This window comes from Lissotriton helveticus, chromosome 9, assembly GCF_964261635.1.
Source record: "Lissotriton helveticus chromosome 9, aLisHel1.1, whole genome shotgun sequence".
In the NCBI taxonomy this organism is placed as follows: domain Eukaryota; kingdom Metazoa; phylum Chordata; class Amphibia; order Caudata; family Salamandridae; genus Lissotriton; species Lissotriton helveticus.
In genome coordinates, this window is record NC_136070.1 from 1,217,377,230 (window position 1) to 1,217,401,035 (window position 23,806).

General features: G+C 44.5%; 1 protein-coding gene across 1 annotated transcript in view; it reads left to right on the plus strand.

The window, feature by feature from the left end:
- Positions 1 to 23,806, plus strand: part of IFT122 (intraflagellar transport 122) — a 402,329-nt gene that overhangs the window by 122,812 nt on the left and 255,711 nt on the right. The window contains exons 10-14 of the mRNA XM_078661691.1: positions 163 to 301; positions 389 to 591; positions 2,155 to 2,292; positions 7,926 to 8,090; positions 9,820 to 10,017. Of these exons, the coding sequence (XP_078517817.1) occupies positions 163 to 301; positions 389 to 591; positions 2,155 to 2,292; positions 7,926 to 8,090; positions 9,820 to 10,017 (843 nt within the window). The remainder of the gene's footprint in view (positions 1 to 162; positions 302 to 388; positions 592 to 2,154; positions 2,293 to 7,925; positions 8,091 to 9,819; positions 10,018 to 23,806) is intronic.

Sequence of the window (23,806 nt, forward strand, 5' to 3'; positions counted from 1 at the left end):
GCAATTTTCTTTGTGTTCTTTTCCTCCATATTTTAGCCTGGAAAAGTGGTAGTTTGCAAGCTTTGTTTTATCTTTGAATACTCACCATGCATGCGCCTTTTGAAATTGTGTGTGAGGTATGCTGTATGCAGAACCCTGAGTTCTTTCTTTTTCTGTTCACAGGTGGTTGGCTGTCAGGATGGGACGATCGCCTTTTATCAGCTGATTTTCAGCACTGTCCATGGCCTGTATAAGGATCGGTATGCCTACAGGGACAATATGACTGATGTCATTGTGCAGCACCTCATCACCGAGCAGAAAGGTAAGCGTGTTCCATTTAGACAGGCTCTCTCTCGTTCATGAGAAAATTCCAAATAAATTCTTGCAATACTTCTCTTTTTTTATCCAGTAAGGATCAAGTGTCGCGAGTTGGTGAAGAAGATAGCCATCTACAAGAACCGTCTGGCAATTCAGATGCCGGAGAAGATTCTGATCTATGAGCTGTACTCAGACGACACCTCTGACATGCACTACCGCATCAAAGAGAAGATCATGAAGAGGTTTGAGTGCAACCTGCTGGTTGTGTGTTCACAGAATATCATTCTCTGCCAGGTACTGCTCCCTGCCTCTGGAAAATGTAACCATGGTGTTGAAACAGACCTTTGTATGTTGGTAATGTGCAAACATGTCTGCAGAATATATGGCATGCACCCATACCTGCGCCTATGCTCATCCTTTTTGCCTTTGAATAATGCATTTTAGAAGTTGCTTCTTCAAGTGTCTCTTTTTTTCTCCCATGCTTTGACATCTTCAGGGGGTTCTGGGATTCAGGGAATGCACATCTTATGTGTCTTGTTTTCAGTAATGTCTGGGGTCACCTGGTTGGGGAATCAGGGAGAGGGTAATCTAGCACCAAGGATGAAACTCTTTCAATGTGATGTCGCTAATTTTATATGGTTGTGATGTCTTTCTATACAGCACAGAGGTGATACCAAACCAAAATGGTAGCCTGAACTGACCTTTTGCTTGCAGTTGCTTTCTGATTTTCAGAATGCACCATTCCCAGTTTATCACCTGTTGGTACCCTGAGCATGCAGAGATGCCATGCATGCCTAATACCCCCAGGCTCAGGAGACCCAGAGGAACAAAGCTGCAGATTAACCTTGGCAGTGATAAGTTACGGCATGATACAGATTGGAGGAAATGACTGTGTTTTGGAAAGAAATCACTAACAATCGGATAAAGGTTCAGCATGTGCTACTGATCAGCCAGTGAGGGCAAGGGAGGGGAGGCTTATACCATTAGAATCCTTGGGTATTACATAATTAGAAAAGATATGTTTTTCATGCATCTCAATGGAACCAAGTTTGATATCGGTCATCAAATGAACAGAACTCCATAAACAGTGATCCTGCCACAATTGAGCTAATATTACATAACTGATTATGCTGATTGTATTACTTAGGAAAACCCACACATATTTAGTATTGCCAGACTCTAACATTAAGGGTACAGCAACATTTGTTTTGTTATCAACCCTGGTTTTATGTTAGTCCTTTTGAGAAATGCAACAAAATATTGAGCCAATTTGTTACAAAAATGAAAATATCGCCACATTTTTTGTCCTATCGCCAGGCTGCAATAAGATTGTAAATGTTGATTTTCTTCCCCAACTCCCGACTTTTGATGCGTTTTTTGCATGAATACATAGTTTGTGTGGATTCACTAAGACATCACAGAGATACAGCTGTTTAAGAAACCTAACAAACATTTTTGACTAAAGCTCAAGCAGAAAGGTGTCCATACACTGGTAATGAAAGGATTCAGAGATATTTGAGAAATCCATTATACCCACTTGTTAGGAGTGCCTTTCCTGTGAATTTAATATGAGCTTTTCACATTTAATCAGCCAGCCTATTGAATTTATGAATTAGTTATACCTTAAACTTCTATTTTGAAGAAGGGTTTTCCTGATGGCTGTTACCTAGAATAGTGACTAAACTCCAGCTGTCATGTTTACACACATATATATTGCATTATTACTTTCTAATGAGATCCGAGGTTGAGAACTCGTCGTTTCTTCCTATGGAAAGTAATTCCTGATTTCCATACATCAATGTTTTTTATTGCTTTCTTGACACTGTGCCATAAATATGCCCTTTGTAACTTTTCCAGGAGAAGAGGCTGCAGTGCCTGTCGTTTAGTGGAGTGAAGGAAAGAGAGTGGATGATGGAGTCTCTTATTCGCTATATTAAGGTCATTGGAGGGCCAACCGGAAGAGAAGGCCTTTTGGTGGGCTTAAAGAATGGCCAGGTATCGTTTGTATCTTGGTGCTTCATTGTCTTAGCGATGAGACTGTATTAATTGGAAAGTACCTCTTAATATAATTGGTTTTATGGAGAACTGCTTACTGTCATTGCTTTTCACCTACAGTTTGTACATATATAGCCACTGTAGAAGAATGTTCTATTTGGTTGACAAGAATATTTTGAACAGAAATACAGTACACCCTGATGATATCAGTATATTTAAAATGGATGATTGAGAGTGAATGATGTCGGATGAGACCAACTGTACAACATGTAGAATTTTCAATATTAACAGTGCGAGCAGTTATGAATTGGGCGGGGGGGGGGGGCACTAGGGTCCGAGATGGTGGTAGACAGATATCATTTCATGACCCCATGAATGCAGATAGAGAAGCTGAATCTCTCCTGTTTAAGAGCTTACAGGTCCCAAAGCTGAGGACTTACTAGGTTGTTTTTTTTAAATCTCTTTATTGTGTTCAATAATAACAGCTCCAGTACAACATAACAGCAACTTTACAACATCGGCCAAAGAAAGCCCCCGCCACCCTTCTCAGGAGCCCCTCTAACACAGCTGTCATACTGATTAGGCATTACAATTTACATTCCCGCGATACCCCCAAATAAATCTAATGGTACATGAGGACTTACTAAGTAAAAGGAAAATAAATCAGGGCAGAGCAGGGAGTCTTAGGAATTACTGGAGATGTTGATTGGCAGACTGAAAATCTCTGGCCCAAGTGTAACCGGAGGCTGCCAGCAAATATGTGGACAGCTTTGAAGAAAAGTGAGAGAATATGTTATTACCCCCCACTACACCTCAGCCAATCAGTAGACATTTTCAAACTTCGCACAGCTCAGGAATCCCTCGATCCCTACAACACCTGACCTGTGGAGGGTTGTGACCACTGTGCTTGCCTCTGCACAAAGTGTTCTCAGCCCTGAGATTCCTCTTTGCCTCTTTTGGCTTCTAACCACAGCATGTAATCTCATGAACTATTGGCTTGTGAAATTTTCTTAACACTGTACTTTAACCTTGAGTCTCCAGACCTGAAGAGGTTTATGTAAGCTTTCCTTAAACTGATGTGACTTATCGCCTATAAAGGTTTTGAAAAGGTGTGCATATGCACTGTTACTCCTCATCTGTGCAGGTTTACAAATACTGTCCCTATTCTGCGGAATGCTGAAGTAGTGGGACTTCTGACCCGAGGAGGTTACAGATCATTGCTCTTTGTAGGAGTTGGGCAAGTAAAGAAAAACCAATCTCTGCCAGGGTCCTGAAGCATTACATAACTTCAACCGCTAAAGAAACACTATGAATTTTCAGTATAAGGCTTTAACATTAGAGTGGCAATTTGATGCACCTTATTTTGTTTTTTATATGTCCTCATTCGCCATCTAATTGGAGATGCTTTACACAGAACCTCTCTGTATACTTGTTCTGAGCGCCCTACAGAACCAGAGAGATAAAGTATAACAAGTGTAAAGGATTAATCATTGGACCAATGTCTCTATTGATCCAAATTACCAAGCCAAGCCTCACATGGACCCCAAAAATCTATTCTATTATCCCTATTGTTAATGAGTGTTTTTTCCCTCCAATTTAACTCTATCCAATGTCATCATATATTTAAAAATAACCCAGTCTAAAAAGGTTGGGGAGTATCCTTTATCCACTTTTTAGGTCTCGCCTGTCGATGCGCATGCGCATCGAGCTTGCGAGCCTATTGCGGCTCAAACAACCTTTAACTACGATGCAAGGAATCGTGGCGATTCCTTGCAGTGCCCGTGACTTTTAAGCTCAATGCGCATGTGCATTGAGCTTAAAAGCGCGTGCACAGCCGCCCGCATTCCTCCGACACCTTTGAAGTGAAGCTTAGCTTCACTTCAAAGGCCCGGCTTCTTCACACCCACATGCCGCTCTCGCTCTCCCCGCTCCGCCCCCTCCCCTGCCCTGCCCGGCCCGGCTTCTTCACACCCACATGCCGCTCTCGCTCTCCCCGCTCCGCCCCCTCCCCTGCCCGGCCCGGCTTCTTCACACCCACATGCCGCTCTCGCTCTCCCCGCTCCGCCCCCTCCCCTGCCCGCCGTGTGACCTCGGCTTACACTCACCCCTCCTTTCTCCCCTTTAGGCTCTCAAGAATGTCATCATATGGTGGTCGAAAAGGGGTATTCACGAGCGGTCATGAACCTTGGCCGCCCTGGCTGATCATTGCCCGCAGTCAGGCCTCCTCTGTTCTCTCTATCCAGCAGTCTGATTCCTTCAGTGCCGTCTGCTCTCGTCAGTGCTGTCTGCTCTCCCTGCTCGAACCTCCACCAGAGCCACTTCTGTTTCTTGCATGCAGAGTGTCACTTCAGTGGACTGTCTCCGATGCACGGTTGCAGGTAGCAGTGCTACTTTGCCCATCCCGCCTGTCTCTTTTACTGGCTCACGAGCTACACCACTCGCAGCAGAGCATCCTTGAGCCGACCCTTAGGACTGCACATGTCTCAGGCTAATGAAAAGCTACAAGAACCCCCTTAATCACCAGCACATGCCCTATGAGCAGTGTGATCCTGGTGCATCACTAGTGAGCGCTGCGCCACCAGTGCTTCACTCTTGCTCTTTAATTTACTGTGAGCCCAAGCACTTATGCTGATATCTTCTCTCTCTCTCGCTCTCCTGCCCCCCCACCCCCCCACCCCCTCCCGCGCCGCAGTTACGTGTTCTCTTCCCTCGCCACGTTGACTGTCTCCTTCGCCACTGGAGCCCTGGGCATGTGGATGCCACTTTCCCTGTACTGGGCACAGGTCGTGCAGAAGACCATTGAGCCGTGCCACCATGGGCCCTGCAGCATCAAGGACAGGTGAGTAGCTATTGAGTGCATTCACTCCTGGCCACAGAGCCAGGGTTATACCATCATCTCAGGGCGGGGGGTCTAGCCTCCACAGGGCCCACGCGGCATTCATCCTTGGGTGGTTGGTGTCATGAGGGCTCAAGGTAAAAGCTCTAGCCTTGAACAGGGTAAGAGGTTCTAGCCTCAACTGGACAGACGTGGCCTTTCATTTTTTTGGTGGCTAGTGATTCTAGTCTTGACCAGGTCGACACGGCCTTTCATCCTTTTGAGGTTGGGGACTGGAGGGCCTTCTGGTAATCTATAACTTTACAAAAAGTATTAATAAAGGACATGTTTAGTCTGTTCACTACCGTGCAAGTGGCCACGTCTTTCTTCACAAAATGCCCAATACTGCGACCAGAGAGTTTTAATATTCAATATGGTTTTACTTGTTCTTGTGAGAGATTTTGCAGTCAAAGTTAACAATCTGCACAAACCCGTCATTCATGTTAATTCCAGAGAATCCTATACTGATTTGTATTTTAAAAAGCAGTTAAATAAATAAAAACGTAAGTAAATATGTATTGAACTTAGTGCATCAAAACATTCAGCATTTGTATAAACCTGCTACGGCCTGCCAGTGTCTGCAGCGCAGACTACAGGATAAACAGTGTGGTATGAAAGTATGGTGCACAGCGTTGCACATTTTTCTCGACTTCGGAAGGATGAGTCCCAATCTCATTTGTGCAAAGTGTTGTAATGGGATTATTGGAGAGTTAGAGAAACGTGCTCACAAGTTAAATTTTTATGCAAATCATCTGAGTAAATAAACAATAGCATGGTGCCGTTTGCTTCCTTGACTTGATCTGGTTTTTATTTTTATTTTGCTATTATTCTCACAAAGGCTAAGGTCTGCCTACTTTAGTATTAAGTGCTATACGTCGCATAAGCAACAGCTAACCATTCACTCAACCACGCAACGCCACTCACCCACGCAACGCCACTCACCCACGCAACGCCACTCACCCACGCAACGCCACTCACCCACGCAACGCCACTCAGCCACGCAACGCCACTCACACACGCAACGCCACTCACACACGCAACGCCACTCACACACGCAACGCCACTCACACACGCAACGCCACTCACACACGCAACGCCACTCACACACGCAACGCCACTCACACACGCAACGCCACACACACATGCAACGCCACACACACATGCAACGCCACACACACATGCAACGCCACACACACATGCAACGCCACTCACACATGCAACGCCACTCACACATGCAACGCCACTCACACATGCAACGCCACTCACACATGCAACGCCACTCACACATGCAACGCCACTCACACATGCAACGCCACTCACACATGCAACGCCACTCACACATGCAACGCCACTCACACATGCAACGCCACTCACACATGCAACGCCACTCACACATGCAACGCCACTCACACATGCAACGCCACTCACACATGCAACGCCACTCAACAACGCAACGCCACTCAACCACGCAACGCCACTCAACCACGCAACGCCACTCAACCACGCAACGCCACTCAACCACGCAACGCCACTCAACCACGCAACGGCACTCAACCACGCAACGCCACTCAACCACGCAACGCCACTCAACAACGCCACTCAACCACGCAACGCCACACACACGCAACGCCACTCACCCACGCAATGCCACTCACCCACGCAACGCCACTCACCCACGCAACGCCACTCAGCCACGCAACGCCACTCAGCCACGCAACGCCACTCAGCCACGCAACGCCACTCAGCCATGCAACGCCACTCAGCCACGCAACGCCACTCATACACGCAACGCCACTCATCCACGCAACGCCACTCATCCACGCAACGCCACTCATCCACGCAACGCCACTCATCCACGCAACGCCACTCATCCACGCAACGCCACTCATCCATTTCCAAAACGAAAAATTTAAAACTCTTCTATTGCGAGACCTATTGCATTTTCAATGCTTGTTACAAATGTGTCTTCTTGCAAGCAAGATCAAATATAAACATAGTTTGTTTTCCCATCTGGAAAGCAGCTTATACTCTGGTAACAGACCAAAAAACACTAAGAGTGTGCTTACCTGAATATTTAGACCCAAAATGTCTTCCATACCTTTATTTATCTCTGGCCAAAAATGCCAAAGCTTGGGACAATTAAAAAACATATGAGTGTCATCCGCTTCAGCAAGGAGGCACTTTGGGCGCTTAGGCGCTGGACCCTTTGAGAACGTCTCGAGCTTATGGGGAGACAAGTACCAGTGAAGCTTTCTGATGAACTGGTGAAGAGATTAACTTGGGAGGGGGAAAGGCTGGTCTTACAGATACCTGTGGTTATGTGTCTTTTGCAACAAAAGGGATGTGGGTACCCCTGCTTCTTTGTCACCTCCAGAGGCTTACAAGCATGCTTCCTGTTTGGCGCTCTGATACTAGAGGTCACTAGAAGGTTGCACTGCAACCCGAGTGGCTTCTTAGTCCAGAGATAAGCGTTGTTGCAAATCTTCTACCCTGTAACATCATTAAGGCCCAATCCATCTTCCAAAGTAAGAAATAAAGCTGCACTTGCTGTTTCTTCTGTCTGCACATGTTCCAGTAGAGTTAGGCAAGACATCCTTCTTGATGCTGATATCCTTGAATCTTTAAAATTGGAGTTCTTTGGTCATTTCTGAACTCCGGTCATCGACCTGCTCCTGCAGTGACATCCTTCTTCTGAATGAAACTCTGTTATTTCCACTATTCACAAAAATAGTTTTGACTTTCCCTCAATTGTTTTCAGATCCTGAAGATCTTTGTGGATAATCTCTTTGCTATCACCCTGCTGAAGCAGGCTACGTCTGTGCGGTGCCTGGACATGAGTTCGTCTCGCAACAAACTGGCAGTGGTGGATGAACACAGTACTTGCCTGGTGTATGACATACGCACTAAGGACCTTCTTTTCCAGGTAAGGCATTTAACCTCCAGTTGACCCTCATCTCCCTTAGTATGAAAGTGATAAAGATACATGAGAGTAGTGCTTACAATTTAAACAAACTGCTCCTTGGGGCCTGCTTGATTTGACTGTGTGAGTGTGCTAGCTTTGACATCCGTCAGGTACCATGTGAGAGTCCTGTTTATGCAATTGGTTATACTGAGTGGGAGTGCTAGGTACGACTGTATACACTTGTGTGTGAGATTGCTGTGTGCGCCAGTACTCATGCTTTTATAGTTTTATTCACAACAGCAACAAAACATACCACCAGTCCATGTATTACATTTACAATATCAAATGAGTAGTTTGAAGGACAGGGTGTCAGGGTATTTCTGTTTCAGCAGCAGCGTCATGGCTTTGTGACCTAACTTCTCCCCGGACCCTCTCTTCTACAATCTGAGCGTTCCTCTGCCCCTGCGTGCTCATGCTTGATCATGGTGAAACTGGATTGGGTGTGATTGTGTTCATGCTGGATTCTGATCCTTTTGGAGATTGCTAAGCTTGGAGCAAGTCCAACTTGTAAGAGAGAGCTGGGTATAGAGTTCTGTGCTGGAGAAATGGCAGCACTACTCACTTCAGTGATATAACTATGATCACTTAAGTGAGTGATTCAGGAGTGATCTATGGAATATGTCCTGGTGGTCTTTAGAGTGTATGGAAGCTGAGCAAAATGATAATTTGACCATGAATGGTTGATTTATGAGATAGTTGGGCTCCAGATTCCTACGGTCCTAATAGTTTCTGTTCAGTGGCCTGAGGTGGTGTGCACTCCGCACACAGTCTGTTTCACCCCTTAACTTCCAGGCAGACTCTAAGACCTGTTTTGTTTACATTTTGCCTCATCCGGTTTAAAATATTTGGGAATTTGTACATGGTAAATACCTTGCATGTTGGACACGTTTATTTCTCCTGTCCTATGATCATAACCATTCAGTCTGCTGTAAAATTTGACTTTGAAGTCCAGTATACCTCCTAGTATAGGGGTACCCTCATTTTCAGATAGCCAATATTGCCATGTAGTTTACTTCATGCATTATTCTATATGTTCCCATTGTAAGTCATGAGTCTGCATTCTAAGTCCACAGGATTTGCACATGCATAATCGTGGGGTTTGCACACCAGATGAAATGAGGAGTTCACAAATACAGACAGGAGTTCTGCACATGCTCAAGCCCAGGGGTCTATGCAGGTGCAACTGCACAACAATATGTACACCCGGTCATGAGCATATATAAATATGTAATTGTAAATAAGGTGATTTTGTATTTAATCTATGCGATGTTTCCATATATTGAGGAAATTGCCTGTGGAAAACCCCTGACCAATTTTTAACCCACTGCGTGTTTTGCTGCAATTATCTAATTAACTGTTTACCGATGTATAGCATCAGTATAATATTGTAGACATTACTTGCATCACCAGTAAATGTAAGTGTTTGCGTTACTAAGTACTAGAAGTCTTATACCCTATAGTAAAATTAAAAATAGCAACGCTTTGAAGAGATATTTTTGATGTGACCAAGTACGCGGGTCAGTCTTTATCTAGTCCCAAGGAATTATGAGACTGCCCTGTAACTCCGCAACTTCAAACAATCCTTAGTATAATGGAAATAATAAGTGAGTGGGTAACCCCATTTCTTGTGTTTAATACTATTTTCCTTTCTTCTTTTTCTCTCACAATTAAATAATGCTGTGCCTATTAGGAGCCCAATGCAAACAGCGTTGCTTGGAACACTCAGTGCGAAGATATGCTGTGCTTCTCTGGCGGTGGTTACCTCAACATCAAGGCTAGCAATTTTCCTGTGCATCAGCAGAAGCTTCAAGGCTTTGTGGTGGGGTACAATGGCTCCAAGATCTTTTGTCTGCATGTTTACTCCATGTCCGCTGTTGAAGTGCCACAGGTAAACCCCTTTGTCAGATTTGTCTCCTAAGTACTTTCTCTTTTGTAATTCTTGCTTATCTTCATAATACACACCTGTGGTGGTAATTGACATAAATACTCACACACAGGTAACTTAAATAAAAAAAATTTTTTTCCATCTTGTCTTCTATGTGAATAAACGTTATTCTTTTAGATCCTATCCATTTTTTGAGACTGACCAAGATTTAGAGGGCCGGTTGGTATAGTACATCTTGAACATTAGTTGCAAGCAGTCTTATTTCTTTCAATATAATCCTTGTATGTGAACCCCTTCTACAGTGGCCCACAGCCTTCAGGTTTAAGACTCCCAGACAGAACATCAGTTCCCACAGGAAAAAAACTCAATCTAGAACCAATCTTTCTGTTATTATTCAAGTTCACAGTTAACCCTCCCAGCACTTGTTTTGTCTTTCTTTTTGATACCCCAAATTAGACTGTGCTCTTGATTTTGCATAGAAGCAGTTTATTTAAATGTGAGCAGTTGCTGCACAGAATGCTTCCCTTCCGTTTGTTGCCCATGCTACAGGTCTGCTTTTTATATTGAAGATGTGGGGGTTTATTGTACAGCCCTTTGCATCAGCATATGTCTCTCCATTAGGCTTGTGACCCTAGAATAAGAGGGCCCCTGCTTTAACCCACACTGCAGTGTAGTGATTTGTTCTTCAAGCGAATCTAATTTCTTGTTAAAGCACATAGAGGAAATTATTAGGATTTTGTAATTCTTCACAGGATTGCAGCGAATTCCACACCTTTATCAGAAAGCTGCTAGTTGTGGGCTATTGTTGTGGTTGAATGGGGATTTAAAGCCCCTCACTGTTATATGTAAAATCTTCAAATCTCTCAGAAAATTTACACTGATATGCAGCTAAGATACATTTATCTAACTTTATACTAGACCTGTATATGTCAAGTATGTCTTATACTTTCAATTACAATGCAAACAGAGCACTGTCCGCCCCACTGGAATGGCTGTCCATTCCCGCATCGCTTCCTGTCAGAGTCCCAGCAACTAGTCTTTCTGCTGCTTTCCCCAGTACTTCACCTACGTTCACTTTGTTTCTTTGCAGGAATGCCTCGGGATATGCACAATTTTTCTGTGCTACAGAGAACAATTGACTCCTGCCCTGGCCCCTGCTTTGGTAGACATCCCTGTGCACCATTTTAAAACATATCGGCGTGGTGTGCCAGAGGACATGTAGCTTCCTCTTCTTGAGAAGTGCATGAATCACTAGGTCTGCACTCCGCAGATGTTTCCTTAATTTCCTTCCAGTACGCCCTCCTTTGGCTGCCCTAGTAGCCTCAATCTCGGAGCCAATTCCAAAGTGCATTGTTTTTGGGACCTGCCTAGCTCTGCACCTCTCTGGTGTGCTTTTGTGCTTTAGTTTGCTGCATGCACTTTGTGCTCTGATATCTTCCCAACTTCAGCTACATACCCTGTTATCTTCTTGCATGTTGGCATTGGTTCTGATAGTCTCTTTTCTTCTCTTTGTCTTTTTTGGTTTTGATGTTCCACTATTTGCCATTTTCTGTTTTGATGTTCCTCTGCAGTCTACTTTATACTGTGATATTCCCATGTATTTGACTTTTGCTCTGATGTTTTCCTCTCTTACTCTTTCTTATCCCCTAGTGTTATTACTCTAATTTCTGGTGCTTTAGATTGCGAAGCCGCCTAGACTTCTGTCTGCCACATTGTGCTGCAATACTCTCTCATACAGACCAGACAACAGTGCTTAGAATATTATTAAACCCAAAATAACACTTCATGCATTTTCTTCGTTACACATTATATGTTCTGTAACTGCACAGTTTTGCACTGCACATTTATTGTAGAAATTGCTCCGGTTCTCGGTGTCCTCTTCATTTTAAATGTATATGCAATAGCTTGCATGTATGTGTTTGCATGAGCTGTGTACGAACTGTATCAGGCCAAAACGTGCTAATGGTACTTCATGCTGTGTTTCTCAGAGTTTAAAGAAATTAAAGAAAAATGCCACCGATGTAGTTGAAGACTACTACCATCATAGTGCCAAGCTTGATATTATTTCAAAAGAGGCAACTCCTGTGTAATCTCTATGGGACCCACTCTCTCAAAATGAGAAGCAAGATGAGTTCACAGGCTACATCTAAGAAGCTCTGCCCTTGGCTCCCATACCTAGAATACACTTTTACCTTCTTACCTAAATCTGGTTTTGAATCTACCGTTGTTTTCACAATGGCTTCCACCAGCTGACTACCTTCACTAAGTGAGACAGACCTGCTGAACGCCTTTTTTACCTTTATCATGCCATATGGCATGAAAGATTAGTTTACACTCTTAACTTCTGTAGGACATTCCCTGCACAACCTCAGGCCCCACTGTTGCCGCAAATCCCTGCACTACCCACAGCAGCCCAGTGCTACAACCATTACTGCCTTCACAAGCTAGTGATATGTGTTGTCCTTTGGAGATACGAGCTTCCTCTCTCTCTCCTTTGCCTTGCCGGCTGGAGAGTCTTGCACTGACTGATACAGACAAGGGACTTGGGAGAATGGCTGAGGTAAAGGTATGTTTGCTTCTGGAAAAAATAAACAAATCTATTAGTTCTCCCCTTCTAAGAAAGGAGTATTGGTGCTACCTTCTTGTGCCAGCCGTAGGTTTCCTCTTTCCACGGAGGACATCGCTCTGAAAGATGTGAAAATATGGCACACACCCCACTTTGTTCTGAGATGATCTCCATAAAGATGTGTAGCTAATAAAAAAAGTGTAACCTTGTTAAAATCAATGGTTCCCAATACAGGTCAGATCCCCTCTTGACCACTGGTCCCTTACATCTTCACTGGAAGGAAGCAGACTCCTTGGTACAGGTATCTTAAGTTAGGGGCTCCAAAGATCTTCCTTCTATGCAGTCATTGTGATCCCAATTTTTCCCATGATTAGCTTGAGCCAGTTCCATAACACTACCATGCAAAACAAGAAACAAGACACTGTGGCTCCCCGTTTCCTAGTAGATAGAGGATGCCTTGGTTGCCATTATTGTAAATGCCATTCTGCAAGACTGGAGACAGAATGAGAAATGTAGAAATCCATGCTATATGTTGCCAATGACTTTTGTTTGTTGGAGCTCTGTGGGCACTTGAGTAGAGACACTGAAAAATATTATTTTCCACTTTGCTTTGAGGCATTATGGCCTTCAGCACCTATGTGGGTTCTCTGGCCTGTCTGAAAATGAAATGTTTGAAGAACAATATGTCTCTTCTTTGGGACCATTTTTTAGTACTGCCTGTGAATAAAATATGTATAATAGACTCTAGGCTCTCTTGGTGAATTCAGAAATTGACCCTCCACTAGTGTCAATCCATCTGGCCATCATTCCACAGACTACGGTTACAAGACTCCTCTGTATTTGATTCGGTGCAGTGAGACCAGTTAATGAATCTCTACATAAATTGTCTGAAGTTCAAAAACAAGGTAAATGTTTAGACATCCTCACAGACATCAAGGTATCTTGGTCCACTTGAGTATACATAGAGGCACACAATACCATTTCCTGTGCCAGGTAGCTTTTCAACAATGAAAGTGGGTGCCACAAAATGAAATTTTTCCTCTGGAGGGGAAAAGGACTATACAAGTGGGCACCCCATATAGATTGTACCATGGTCTTATAAGTAGCAGATGAACGGGTTTGCTCTCCGGTCAGTCTCCCATCACATTGGGGTTTTCTCCAATAGACGTGTTTGCAACAAGGGACAGATTCCAATGCTCTCAGTATGCCCCTTGTCGGTGAGCATTCTCTAGTTAATGAGCTCCTGGATAGTTCCGGAAAATTACACTATGCCTGTCACCAACTCCAATGATTCAAAAACTCTCCAGAAACCTGAAGATTCCAACAGCTTAAAGATGATCCTCATAGTTCTTTTCTAGCCAAGAGAGATTTGGTTTTCGGATCTTAACTTGCTTTCCAATAAAAAATGATGTGGAACATTCGCAGGTTCTGCATCTCGCAGGTGTAAATGATTCATAGGTGAAAATGATTCATTAATTCTTCATCTCCAATTACCATTGCAGGCATCAAATGATTCATGAATCCTGGTAGACTCCTGTAAATATTGTCTCATCCATCGATGTTTGTTAGTAGACTCCGAATAATTATTTTCTCCATGACAATTTATGCACATATGATGCACTTGGTGGGTATTTGTATTCTTGAACTAAAGACTCTGCTCACTAGTGACTTACCAATTTAGTTTCTGTATCTTTAATGCACAAATAATTTGAAATGTTAGCATCTTCTGAAGATGATCTCATGACATTGAATACATTGTTTAGCTATGGTTACTTGGACAAATAATTGGAGATCTTCAAGATTTTTATTTAGGAGATAAGGTGGTTCTGAGACCAGGCAGATATATTTATTTCTGTGGTTTTGAAAGTTTTTCCTTATATAAAATCAAATAAAGAATTCTCTGTGCCTTTCATTTTTTTATTTAAAGAGTTTTATATAGCGCTGGCAAGACCAGGGGGTATCAGAGCGCTTTACAGACCTAACACTGTTAGAGAGCATAGATTACAAAATACAGGGTCAAGTCACAGTAGTTTTTGGGGAGGAACATACAGTAAATAATATAAAGAGTTTAGTTGTGAGCTATATGTTAGAGTCTGCAGGGTTGAAGTGAAGATCTTTTAATTGTCTTTTAAAGCTCATAAAGGATGGGTTTGTCCGATATGAACTGGGAGGAAGTTCCAGATTTTGGGGGCATTGCCCCAAAAAAGAGCACGCAGGGGCTTTTCTTTTTCCTTTACTTTGGTGGGATCAGAAGCTTTTTAGATGGTGCTTCTTAGATTTCTTGTCTGGCCTGCCTTTGATAGTTTAGATGCAAGGTAAGTTGGTTTCCTATGTGGAGGACTTTGTGTGAGGCATGCCGTTTTGAAACTGCAACGGGCTTTGATAGGAAGCCACCTAAGATTTTTCAGGGAGGGGGAGATGTGATTGTATCCTTTTTCTCTCGTGACCATCCTTGCTGCCGCTTTTAGTGTGGCTCTTAAGGGGGCTAGGTGCGACTTTGTGGTGCCACTGACGGTGTCGTTCCCACAGTCCAGTCTAGACAATGCCATTGCTTGCATGGCGGTTTTTAGATTGTTCGAGGGTCGGAAGGACTTGATTTTGTGTAGGACTTTTAGGTTGTAGGATGCACTCTTTGCTGTGTTCTTTGTGTTTGCTTATGCTCAGGCTTGGTTCTAGGGTGATCCGCAAAGATTTGATTGATTCATATAGCGTCCATTTGCAGTTCAGAGTGTGGATGGCGGTTATCCACTCTTGGACCTGGGAGGTCTGTCCATTGCTCAATGGAAGCAGGATTTCCCTCTTATCTCGGTTGAGTTTCAGGTGGTTGTGTGAGAGCCAGTTTTGGACTTTTATGAGAGTGGTATTTAATCGTGGTAAACTCTCCAGTGAGCATACTTTTAGGTACAGCTGGGTGTTGTCTGCATAGAGGTGGTAGAGGATGTTTGCTTGTTTGAGTTTGATGGTAAGTGGTTCCATGTATATGTTGGAAGAGTGTCAGTGAGAGGACTGAGCCTTGGGGGACACCCCTGGTTATGGAGGAAATATCTGAGGTCAGGTTGTTTCTTTTTATTTGTCGGGAGCGGTTATGAAGATATGGGGTGAACCGTTTTAAGACCGGGCCGTCCGCTCCAATTAGTTTTTAGAGGGATACTAGAAGCAGCTTGTGATCAACCATGTTGAAGGCTACTGATAGATGCAGCCTACTCACCCTCCTAGCCCTATCAGTTTACAGCAACTTGTGTATGTCATCTGCTATGTTCAGTAGTACTATTTCTGTGCTATATCCTTTTCTAAAGCCCGATTCCAGTGAGTCAAAAAGATTGTTCGAGTCAATGTGTTGGTTGAGTTGGGAGAAAACGCCTTTCTCCAGTATTTTAGCCAGGAAGGAAAAGTTGGAGACCCGTCTGAAGTTGTTGAGGTCAGCACGTGGTTTCTTTAGCAAGGGAGTGACTTGTCCTAGTTTAAGGGAGTTGGACATTAACCCATTGCTCAGGGAGCTGTTTTATCATTGTTCAGAGAGGTGCAAGGGCGTGGTTGAGGCTCTTTGCTAGGGAATTCGCATCATCTTTGAGATGTCCTCCTCCATGAACAAGTTGCACTTTCTTCAGCTCCTGTGAGTTGAGGAAGATCCTGGGTTTCTATTGCATCCAGAGGGCTCATGGTAATTGGGCACCCCTCAAGAGTTCAGCAAGGGTGAGTGGATCCCCTCCATTCTAAGTGGCAGGTTTCTGGTGGATGGCAGAGTAGTTGTCTAACGAGAGTTCGATTTTATCGTTGAAGAATTTTGCGACTTTGTCACAGTCTTCGGAGATATGGGGATTCTGTTTTGCTGGTTTCAAAGTTTGATGTTTAATGATGTTAAACAGTTCTTAGAGGTGGCTTTTTTTTTTTTTTTGCTTTATCTAGCTCTCTGAGGAAGAATACAGCTTTTTCTTTACCATGTGGTTTTTATATTTTCTGCATTCCACTCTGGAGCAGTTGAATGTGAGTTTAGCACGGTTTTGCTCTTCGGAGTCTTTCTGCCACTCTCAGTTGTCTTCTTTTCTGTGTTGAGGTATTTGTTGAACCAGGATCTCAAGGGAGTAACTCTAATTTTTAGGTCTCGTGGCGTTTACCGCGCGAAAGCGCGGTTTCGCCAGAGACCTATTGTCAGCGGCTCAGCTTCCCAGGAGACAAGAGCTGGCCACGCGCATGGGATCGAAGCTGTGGCCATCTCCTGTCTCCTGGGAAGCGCAAACATACACAGGCACACCTCCCCCTGCTTACGTATGCGCACACACAGAGACACACACACACGAGCGCACGTGCATGCACATATACAGACTCCCCCCCTCCCGACCCCCCGTCGTCGCACACAGAGACACACACACACACACGAGCGCACATACACGCACGCACACATACAGAGACACCCCCCCGCCGTCGCACACATACACATACACACACACAGACGCGCGCACACATACACACACGAGCGCACCGACACCCCCCCTGCCGCCCCCCTTACAACTAAGGCCCACTTACCGCCACTCCGGACTTCTGCAGCCTCCGCGGGGCTCTCCCTCAGGCATGGGAGCCCCGCGTCACCACTGCTCCTCGGGCCAGGCACCCCGTGGGCGCGGGCTTCGCGCACAAGACGGAAGTCCCGCCCCCACGATAGGTTTCGTTTTTATGAGTGCGCATGCACGTCTTGTTTTATAAGCAATTGGAATCAACTGAACAGGACACTGCTGTTTCCAGACACCTAAAGCAGGCAGCGCCACGCGCCCATCTAAAGGTTTGCGCCCTGGGCCTGCCCATAGCGCGCCCATTTGATAAACCACCCCCTATGCACAGGCACATGGTTACAGGATTACTTATACACGGGCACGTTTTCCTTCATGCAAAGGGCTGGACAGATCTTTGTGCTCAGACTACACAGATAACAAAGGTGATACCACTCTTAGAAACGGGGTGGGAGGGGTTACTTACTTCTGAAAGATGAAATATTGATAACCTGCAGGCTAAAATTACCCGGTGCCTGCAATGATTGTTCCACCCACTAAGCTCCTTGAGAATGAAGTAGCAAACTGCTAGAGACAATGAACATCTAATAATCTAATAAAATATTTTTGCGTGGCATGTTTTAGGTGGACCTTTCAGTATACTCCTGCGAACGCGATGCTGTGAAAAATCGTAAATGAATCTGAAAGGGGACGGAGAGTGCCATTTTTGGATGGCAGATGGTGTGAAACTTCGCTTTAGCGCTGATAACACTCCCTCTCCCGAAAGATGAAAGGCTGGGTCAGCTCTGTCAGTTAAACTTTGGCATATCTGTCTAGCAGGATCTCGGCTTCAGTGAGCTATTTATAGCACGAGTTTAGTGAGAGGGGGTACATTTCTGGTGGTGTATTAACTGACTACCACAGAGGAATATGTGCTATTTCTGAATGGCTGAGGTCTTTCCAGAGCGCCGCGAGTCCTGCAGGGCGCTGTAACCCCCTCCCCCTCCCGGAGGAGGTGTGCGTGCTCGCCAGGAAGGGCAGGCCCGGGACGCTCCTGGCGGACTCGGTACATCCACCGCCTAGTGCTCAGCCCTCAATTGTACAGGTGGACGAGCGGGGCCCGCTGCCAAATTCTTTCGGTTCTCAGGGAGTGGTGGGAGTGAATTCTTAACCGCTCCTAAAAAGGCTTAGCTTCCCTCACACACACACACAGCAGTGACAATCTGGGGATAGTCGAGTCGCCCTTCCACAACTTTACCGACGCGTCTTTTCCACACCAGGGAGGCTGCGTCGTGGTTCCGTCCCCTGTCCCTGGACCGCAGCGGGAGCAGAGGCGAGGACGCGCCCGGAAGCAGAGGCTGGTAGGCGCTCTTTGTATGCTCGCTGTCTGGGACGAGGCGCTCTTCCATCAGCAGGCTGGGGGTTCGGGGGACAATTTCATATTAAAAGCCTTTTGATTAATTGAGCAGCCGCGCAGCTATCCTAGGAATCGTACAGTCGGAACAGGTAAAATGTAAATACCTTCACAGCAGCGCCTCTGCGTTCTGAGGTCACCAACCTATAGTGTAGTGCACAATCTCTAAGCAGCACCTTGAAGCCCGTCGCCAAACGTTGTGGTGAAAATTCTAGTTGATAAAATACAAATAATGTTTATTGTTTTCAGTTGGCATTTTTATGTCACTTGTAGACATTATGATTTTTTACTTGTGGAACATATAGTGAAATGTCCAAAGAGACACATATAGTGAAAGGTGTTCTGGGAACAGTTTGGTACTGGTAGATCTACACAGGGAGATTTGTACACCGTATGGAGACCTTTAGCACTCCACTTCCCACAAAAACACCCCTATGCACTTTCAGGCTGTACAGAAGGTTTAGGTTGGACACATCACACACAGGCTCTCTGACATTTTGTAATTTGGACTATCGCTGTTTATATACCCTGAGTACATCACAGTGACTTCATTAGATGGGGCACATTTTACCTATTGCTCCTCATTAGTTTGGTTTCAAATTTGAAAACTATGTGTGGCATGAGTGACTATGAAGTATGTACAATAAAGTTGGGCGTGCTTAGAAATATTATGGGAAGTCATTAGTCCCTTTAAAGTCCAGGAAGATTCTGATCGGTTTTACCAGAACACAGTAGCCTTACAGACCCTTAATCTATGAAAAAGTATCAATGAAAATATCTATGAAAATATTTTTATGTCCTGAAGAAGGTTGACTACAACACAACTTTTAGTCTACCGAAACCTGTTGCAATGTGTTTTTGGAAAACTGAGCATTACTTTGTAAGACACAATGGTTTAATTTTGGACGCTGGATTAGGGATGTAACAGTAATATTAATGTTTTTAACTTTTATATTTGTACATTTGTGTGTGGGGGTGCACAGTTTTGCTAATTAAAAAATATATCATATTAAATGTGCGTTATTAATAAACAATTAATGCATTTTTTCTGTTGTGTGCTACAAATACTTTATGTTTAAGATGAATGTTCTACAGTTATGCAGGGTTTTTTAACACCTTGCGTGCGGCGCCGATTTCCCCCCGGTGCTGGACATTCCATAACTGGGTGTGGTCGTGACGGAACCATTCCGTCATCCGCACAGCTCAACCGTGAGGCATGACGGAATGGTTCCGTCACAAGCATAGAAGGGGTTAAGTTGATTATTTGTTACTTGAGTTTTGGTCCTTTAATTTAATTAAACATGGGCTCTCCTACAGTATTCATTTTATGGGTTGTTGACTTGACCACGTAAACATTTTTGTGGTAACTGTATTGAAAACTGTAGAAAGTATTGGTCAATTTACGTAAACACATTTGTGTTGGTGGTATTCGTAGTTGCCAGTAGTACATTGCACAGTCTTGAAGTTAGAAATCCATTGTAACATGTACTGTATTTTAATTTGCTGCATTTACAAACAGTGTGGTGAAGACCGTCACATCATCATTCACTGCACCCCATACTTCTTTTCCAGCTTTTAAAAAAGTTTTTAAAGAGGCAGGAAATGCACAGCACACAAGATGGTGATTTGCTCAGGATCACAGTGTTCTGGAGAAGTGGGGAAGCCAGGCCTAGATACGCCTAGATAGCATGTCTCAAAGTTCCAGAATCACAAATGTAGCCCATAAAAGACCATACTTCCTCCCACGCAGGTAGATTGGCATTGCGGTAAGGGCAGACTTTACAAAGGGGTCGCATTTTAAGTTGAGTAATTAGTATTATTTCTTGATAGAAGAGGGAGCTTTACTTTGGATGATAAGATTTCATTTCTATTAAAATCTGATCGGTTTTTGTTGCAGCGACAAACCTACAAAAAAATTATTTGCAATGAGGAAGGGGGTACACAATGGGTAGCTGTGTAATACAGTCCAATATTCCCATTAAGAAGTTCTGATGACATCATAAACTATGAGGCCAAAGGCCGAACCCTTTGTAAATGTCACCAGAAAAATGAAATGGTAATTCAGGACCATATTACACATATTACTTGTTACATATTTTTGCTATTACATGTTTAACTTAGGCCACGGTCTCAGCTTGAAAAAGCTGTTTTCTAAATACAGCTTTCCATGGTCTCTGACCAGAATCCTAATGTTTAGCTTTATTGATCTTTTATGAATACATTGTGAAAAAAAACATGGACAATGCGTAAGGTCAGTGGACTTATGTGATTCTGTGGTCAAAGCCCGTACTGTATAAGTATGAATATACCACATTTTCATATAATTTGCAAATTTCACAAAAATGTTCTTAGCTCCAATGGATACAAATACCAGAGAATGTGCAGCATAATTTGCTTCTTTTCTGCATAACTTGAAGAAGCTTGCCACCAAATTTGGTCCTCTATGCCATATACTCCTAGAAGACCTGGCAATTGATTTGGAGCTGTCACTTTGCTGTTGGAATCCATACTTTACACTGACCTGTTTAAAACTCCTCTTTTTTGTGTTGCTAATAACTTTGACGCCGTTTGGCAAAGCTTCTTTAAACTTTTCGAAAAAGTGCTTTTTAGGTCTCGCCTTAGCGAAAGCGCGTTCTCGCTGCGAGAACTATAGCTGTCGGCTCAGCCGACAACGAGTGGAGACAAGAGCTGGCCACGTGCGCAGCATTGTCTATGGCACAGTCGGATTCCGATGCGCGCCTTTGGATTGGGTCGCGCCCGTGAGCTCTTCTGTAGACAGCCGTGCGGCTGGTAAGTTTGGTTTTCGCTACTACAGCCGCGCGGCTGGTTTAGGTCTCGTCTTAGCGAAAGCGCGTTCTCGCTGCGAGAACTATAGCTGTCGGTTCAGCCGACAACGAGTGGAGACAAGAGCTGGCCACGCGTGCAGCATTGTCTATGGCACAGTCGGATTCCGACACGCGCCTTTGGATTGGGTCGCGCGCGTGAGCTTGTCTGTAGACAGCTGTGCGGCTGGTAAGTTTCGTTTTCGCTACTACAGCCGCACGGCTGGTAAGTTTCGTTTTTGCTACTGAGTCCAGTCATCTCTGGCACACAGCCGTCTCTGCCACAAAGGCACCTCAGCCACGGAGACACCGACCCTTCTGACCCACAGCCATGCGTGGCATGCATAGACGCTCTCTGAGATACAGACCCCTCTAGCGCACAGACCTCTGCCACGCAGCCTTCTCCCACATACAGTGCTTTGCAGTCCACAGCGAAGGCGCCCTATTAGCTGTGGACACCACACCACACTACAGTTATTCGTTATGTTTTACCCCCACCATTCACTGGCACTGGAAGTAAGCGCCTGAAAGCGGCGCACAGCAACTTAATTTACGTAAATTTTTTCCATTGACTTTCGTTACATGAAAGTGTGCCGTTTCATGAAATTGTGCCATTACACCACATGTATTGTGCGCCGTTTGCGGAACAAAAATGTACTGGAAATGCACAGTAACCACAGCGCAAACGACAGCTGTTGCGTTTTTTTTTTTTTGGCACAACCTTTTTTTTTTTTACCTCTACGCATTTTGCGTGAAAATTTCATGCTAAAATACTGGCGAAATGGCAGTTTTGTATTTGCACAACTATGCAAAAGCAAAATTATTTGAGGTTAGCTAAATTACAAGAATTTCGCGCACTCCTACTCTTCTGGTGTCCAGAAGCAGAGCGTGTCCAGGGTGCGCATAGACCACTCATCTTAAGTAGATTCCTTTTGCTAGTCGCTGCTGCCTGGAAGGAGTGAAGGGGTGCTCCTACGCATCCTATGGAGGGGAGGCTGGCTGCGCCGGTGGCGGCCGCAGGACGGGCGTGGTGAGCGGGTGCGCCGTCTCCGCCTCGTACAGGTGCCGTGTCCCCTGGTGTTCTCATACTTCACGCCGCTGTACTGAACCGAAGGAAAATGCACCGCCGCCCAAATTTGGCAGTTCTGGGGGCAATCACCACAGCTGGACCTCTACAATCCGATGGGCCCCTTCATCTTGCAACGCGGTCGCCTCTTTGGTCTTTAAATACGGGCTCCCACTACTCCACAGGGCCTACAGTCGCTGGCAGCTTTCCGCGATAATGACCTGTCATCAATAGCCGCCCGGAGCAGGGAAAATACGGCCCAGCGCCGGAGCAATGGACCCACATGTCCGACTCCATGCGCTGCTTGTCTCGCCCCGATACCCTCTATTTTGGGAATAATGTGATCTCCTGTATTTCTTGACGCCCCCTTATCCCTTCCCGGCAGTCCCAATATTGTGCCTCCTCCAGTTTATCCTATGGTGTTTGTTTGCCACCATGAAAGGCTCACCTAGCACAGAAGGATGAGAAGCTGACTCAACCCAGTCGGGATTAAAACTCGTGGCATGCAGTTGTGATAATCAGATGTTGAAAACGTGATGGTATTGACACCTTAGGATTTCCCCCATTTTTTAAATTCATTTCGTGTAAATACCCACAAAAAAGTCAGTTTATACTGATTTTTTTTTTTTTGCTGCACAAAAGTACACGAAAATGCCTGCGCACTCTCGCAGAAGATCTGAACAGCGTCTTTCAGCACACGGGTGACATTTTTACCAGATAGACAGATGTCAAGGAGGCAGGCCGTAGCCACAAAAGTGGTTCCCATTGCCCAATGTCGGAAATATGTTAAGAAAGCAGAAGGGGTCGTTGTTTTTAATTTTTTTATTTACATGCTTAATAATGGCTGCCGCGCTTAATGAGACTTGCAGCTCACCCAACTCGAAACAAGCATTTCCAATGCAATAGATCTCGCACTTATGCAAGTTTGATCTGTTGTCATTGTAAATGACAATGCCTTTTATTTATGTATTGGTTTTTACATTTTAAATAAAAAGCATGGACAATTACAATGCCAATAGCTTACATTTGTCATTCCTTTCCTCCACATATTGTTGTCACTTAGCGCCCCAAGGCGGATTTAGGACTTATGCACGCTATATTAGGACACCACGTAACATCATATTGTCCCTTCTCGCCATGCTATGCACCACCAAGCCCAGGTGTTCATTTATACACCAATTCAAAGTTTGAAAAAAATTGATGCAACGCATTGTCATACACAATGCCAATAACTCAAACTTTAATGCTGTGAGACCTATTGCATTGTAAATGCTTGTTTTAAGTTTCTGGGGAGCTAGTTGGTCTAGGATGGATGTAATTGTTGAGTTATAGTGGGATGTCAGATCGTCAGCTGAGAGGTTGTCTGTTGGGGGAGGGGTAGTAGAGACATCATTCTACCTTCCAGGCTAAACTGACTTATGTTGCGGGACCATTGTATGG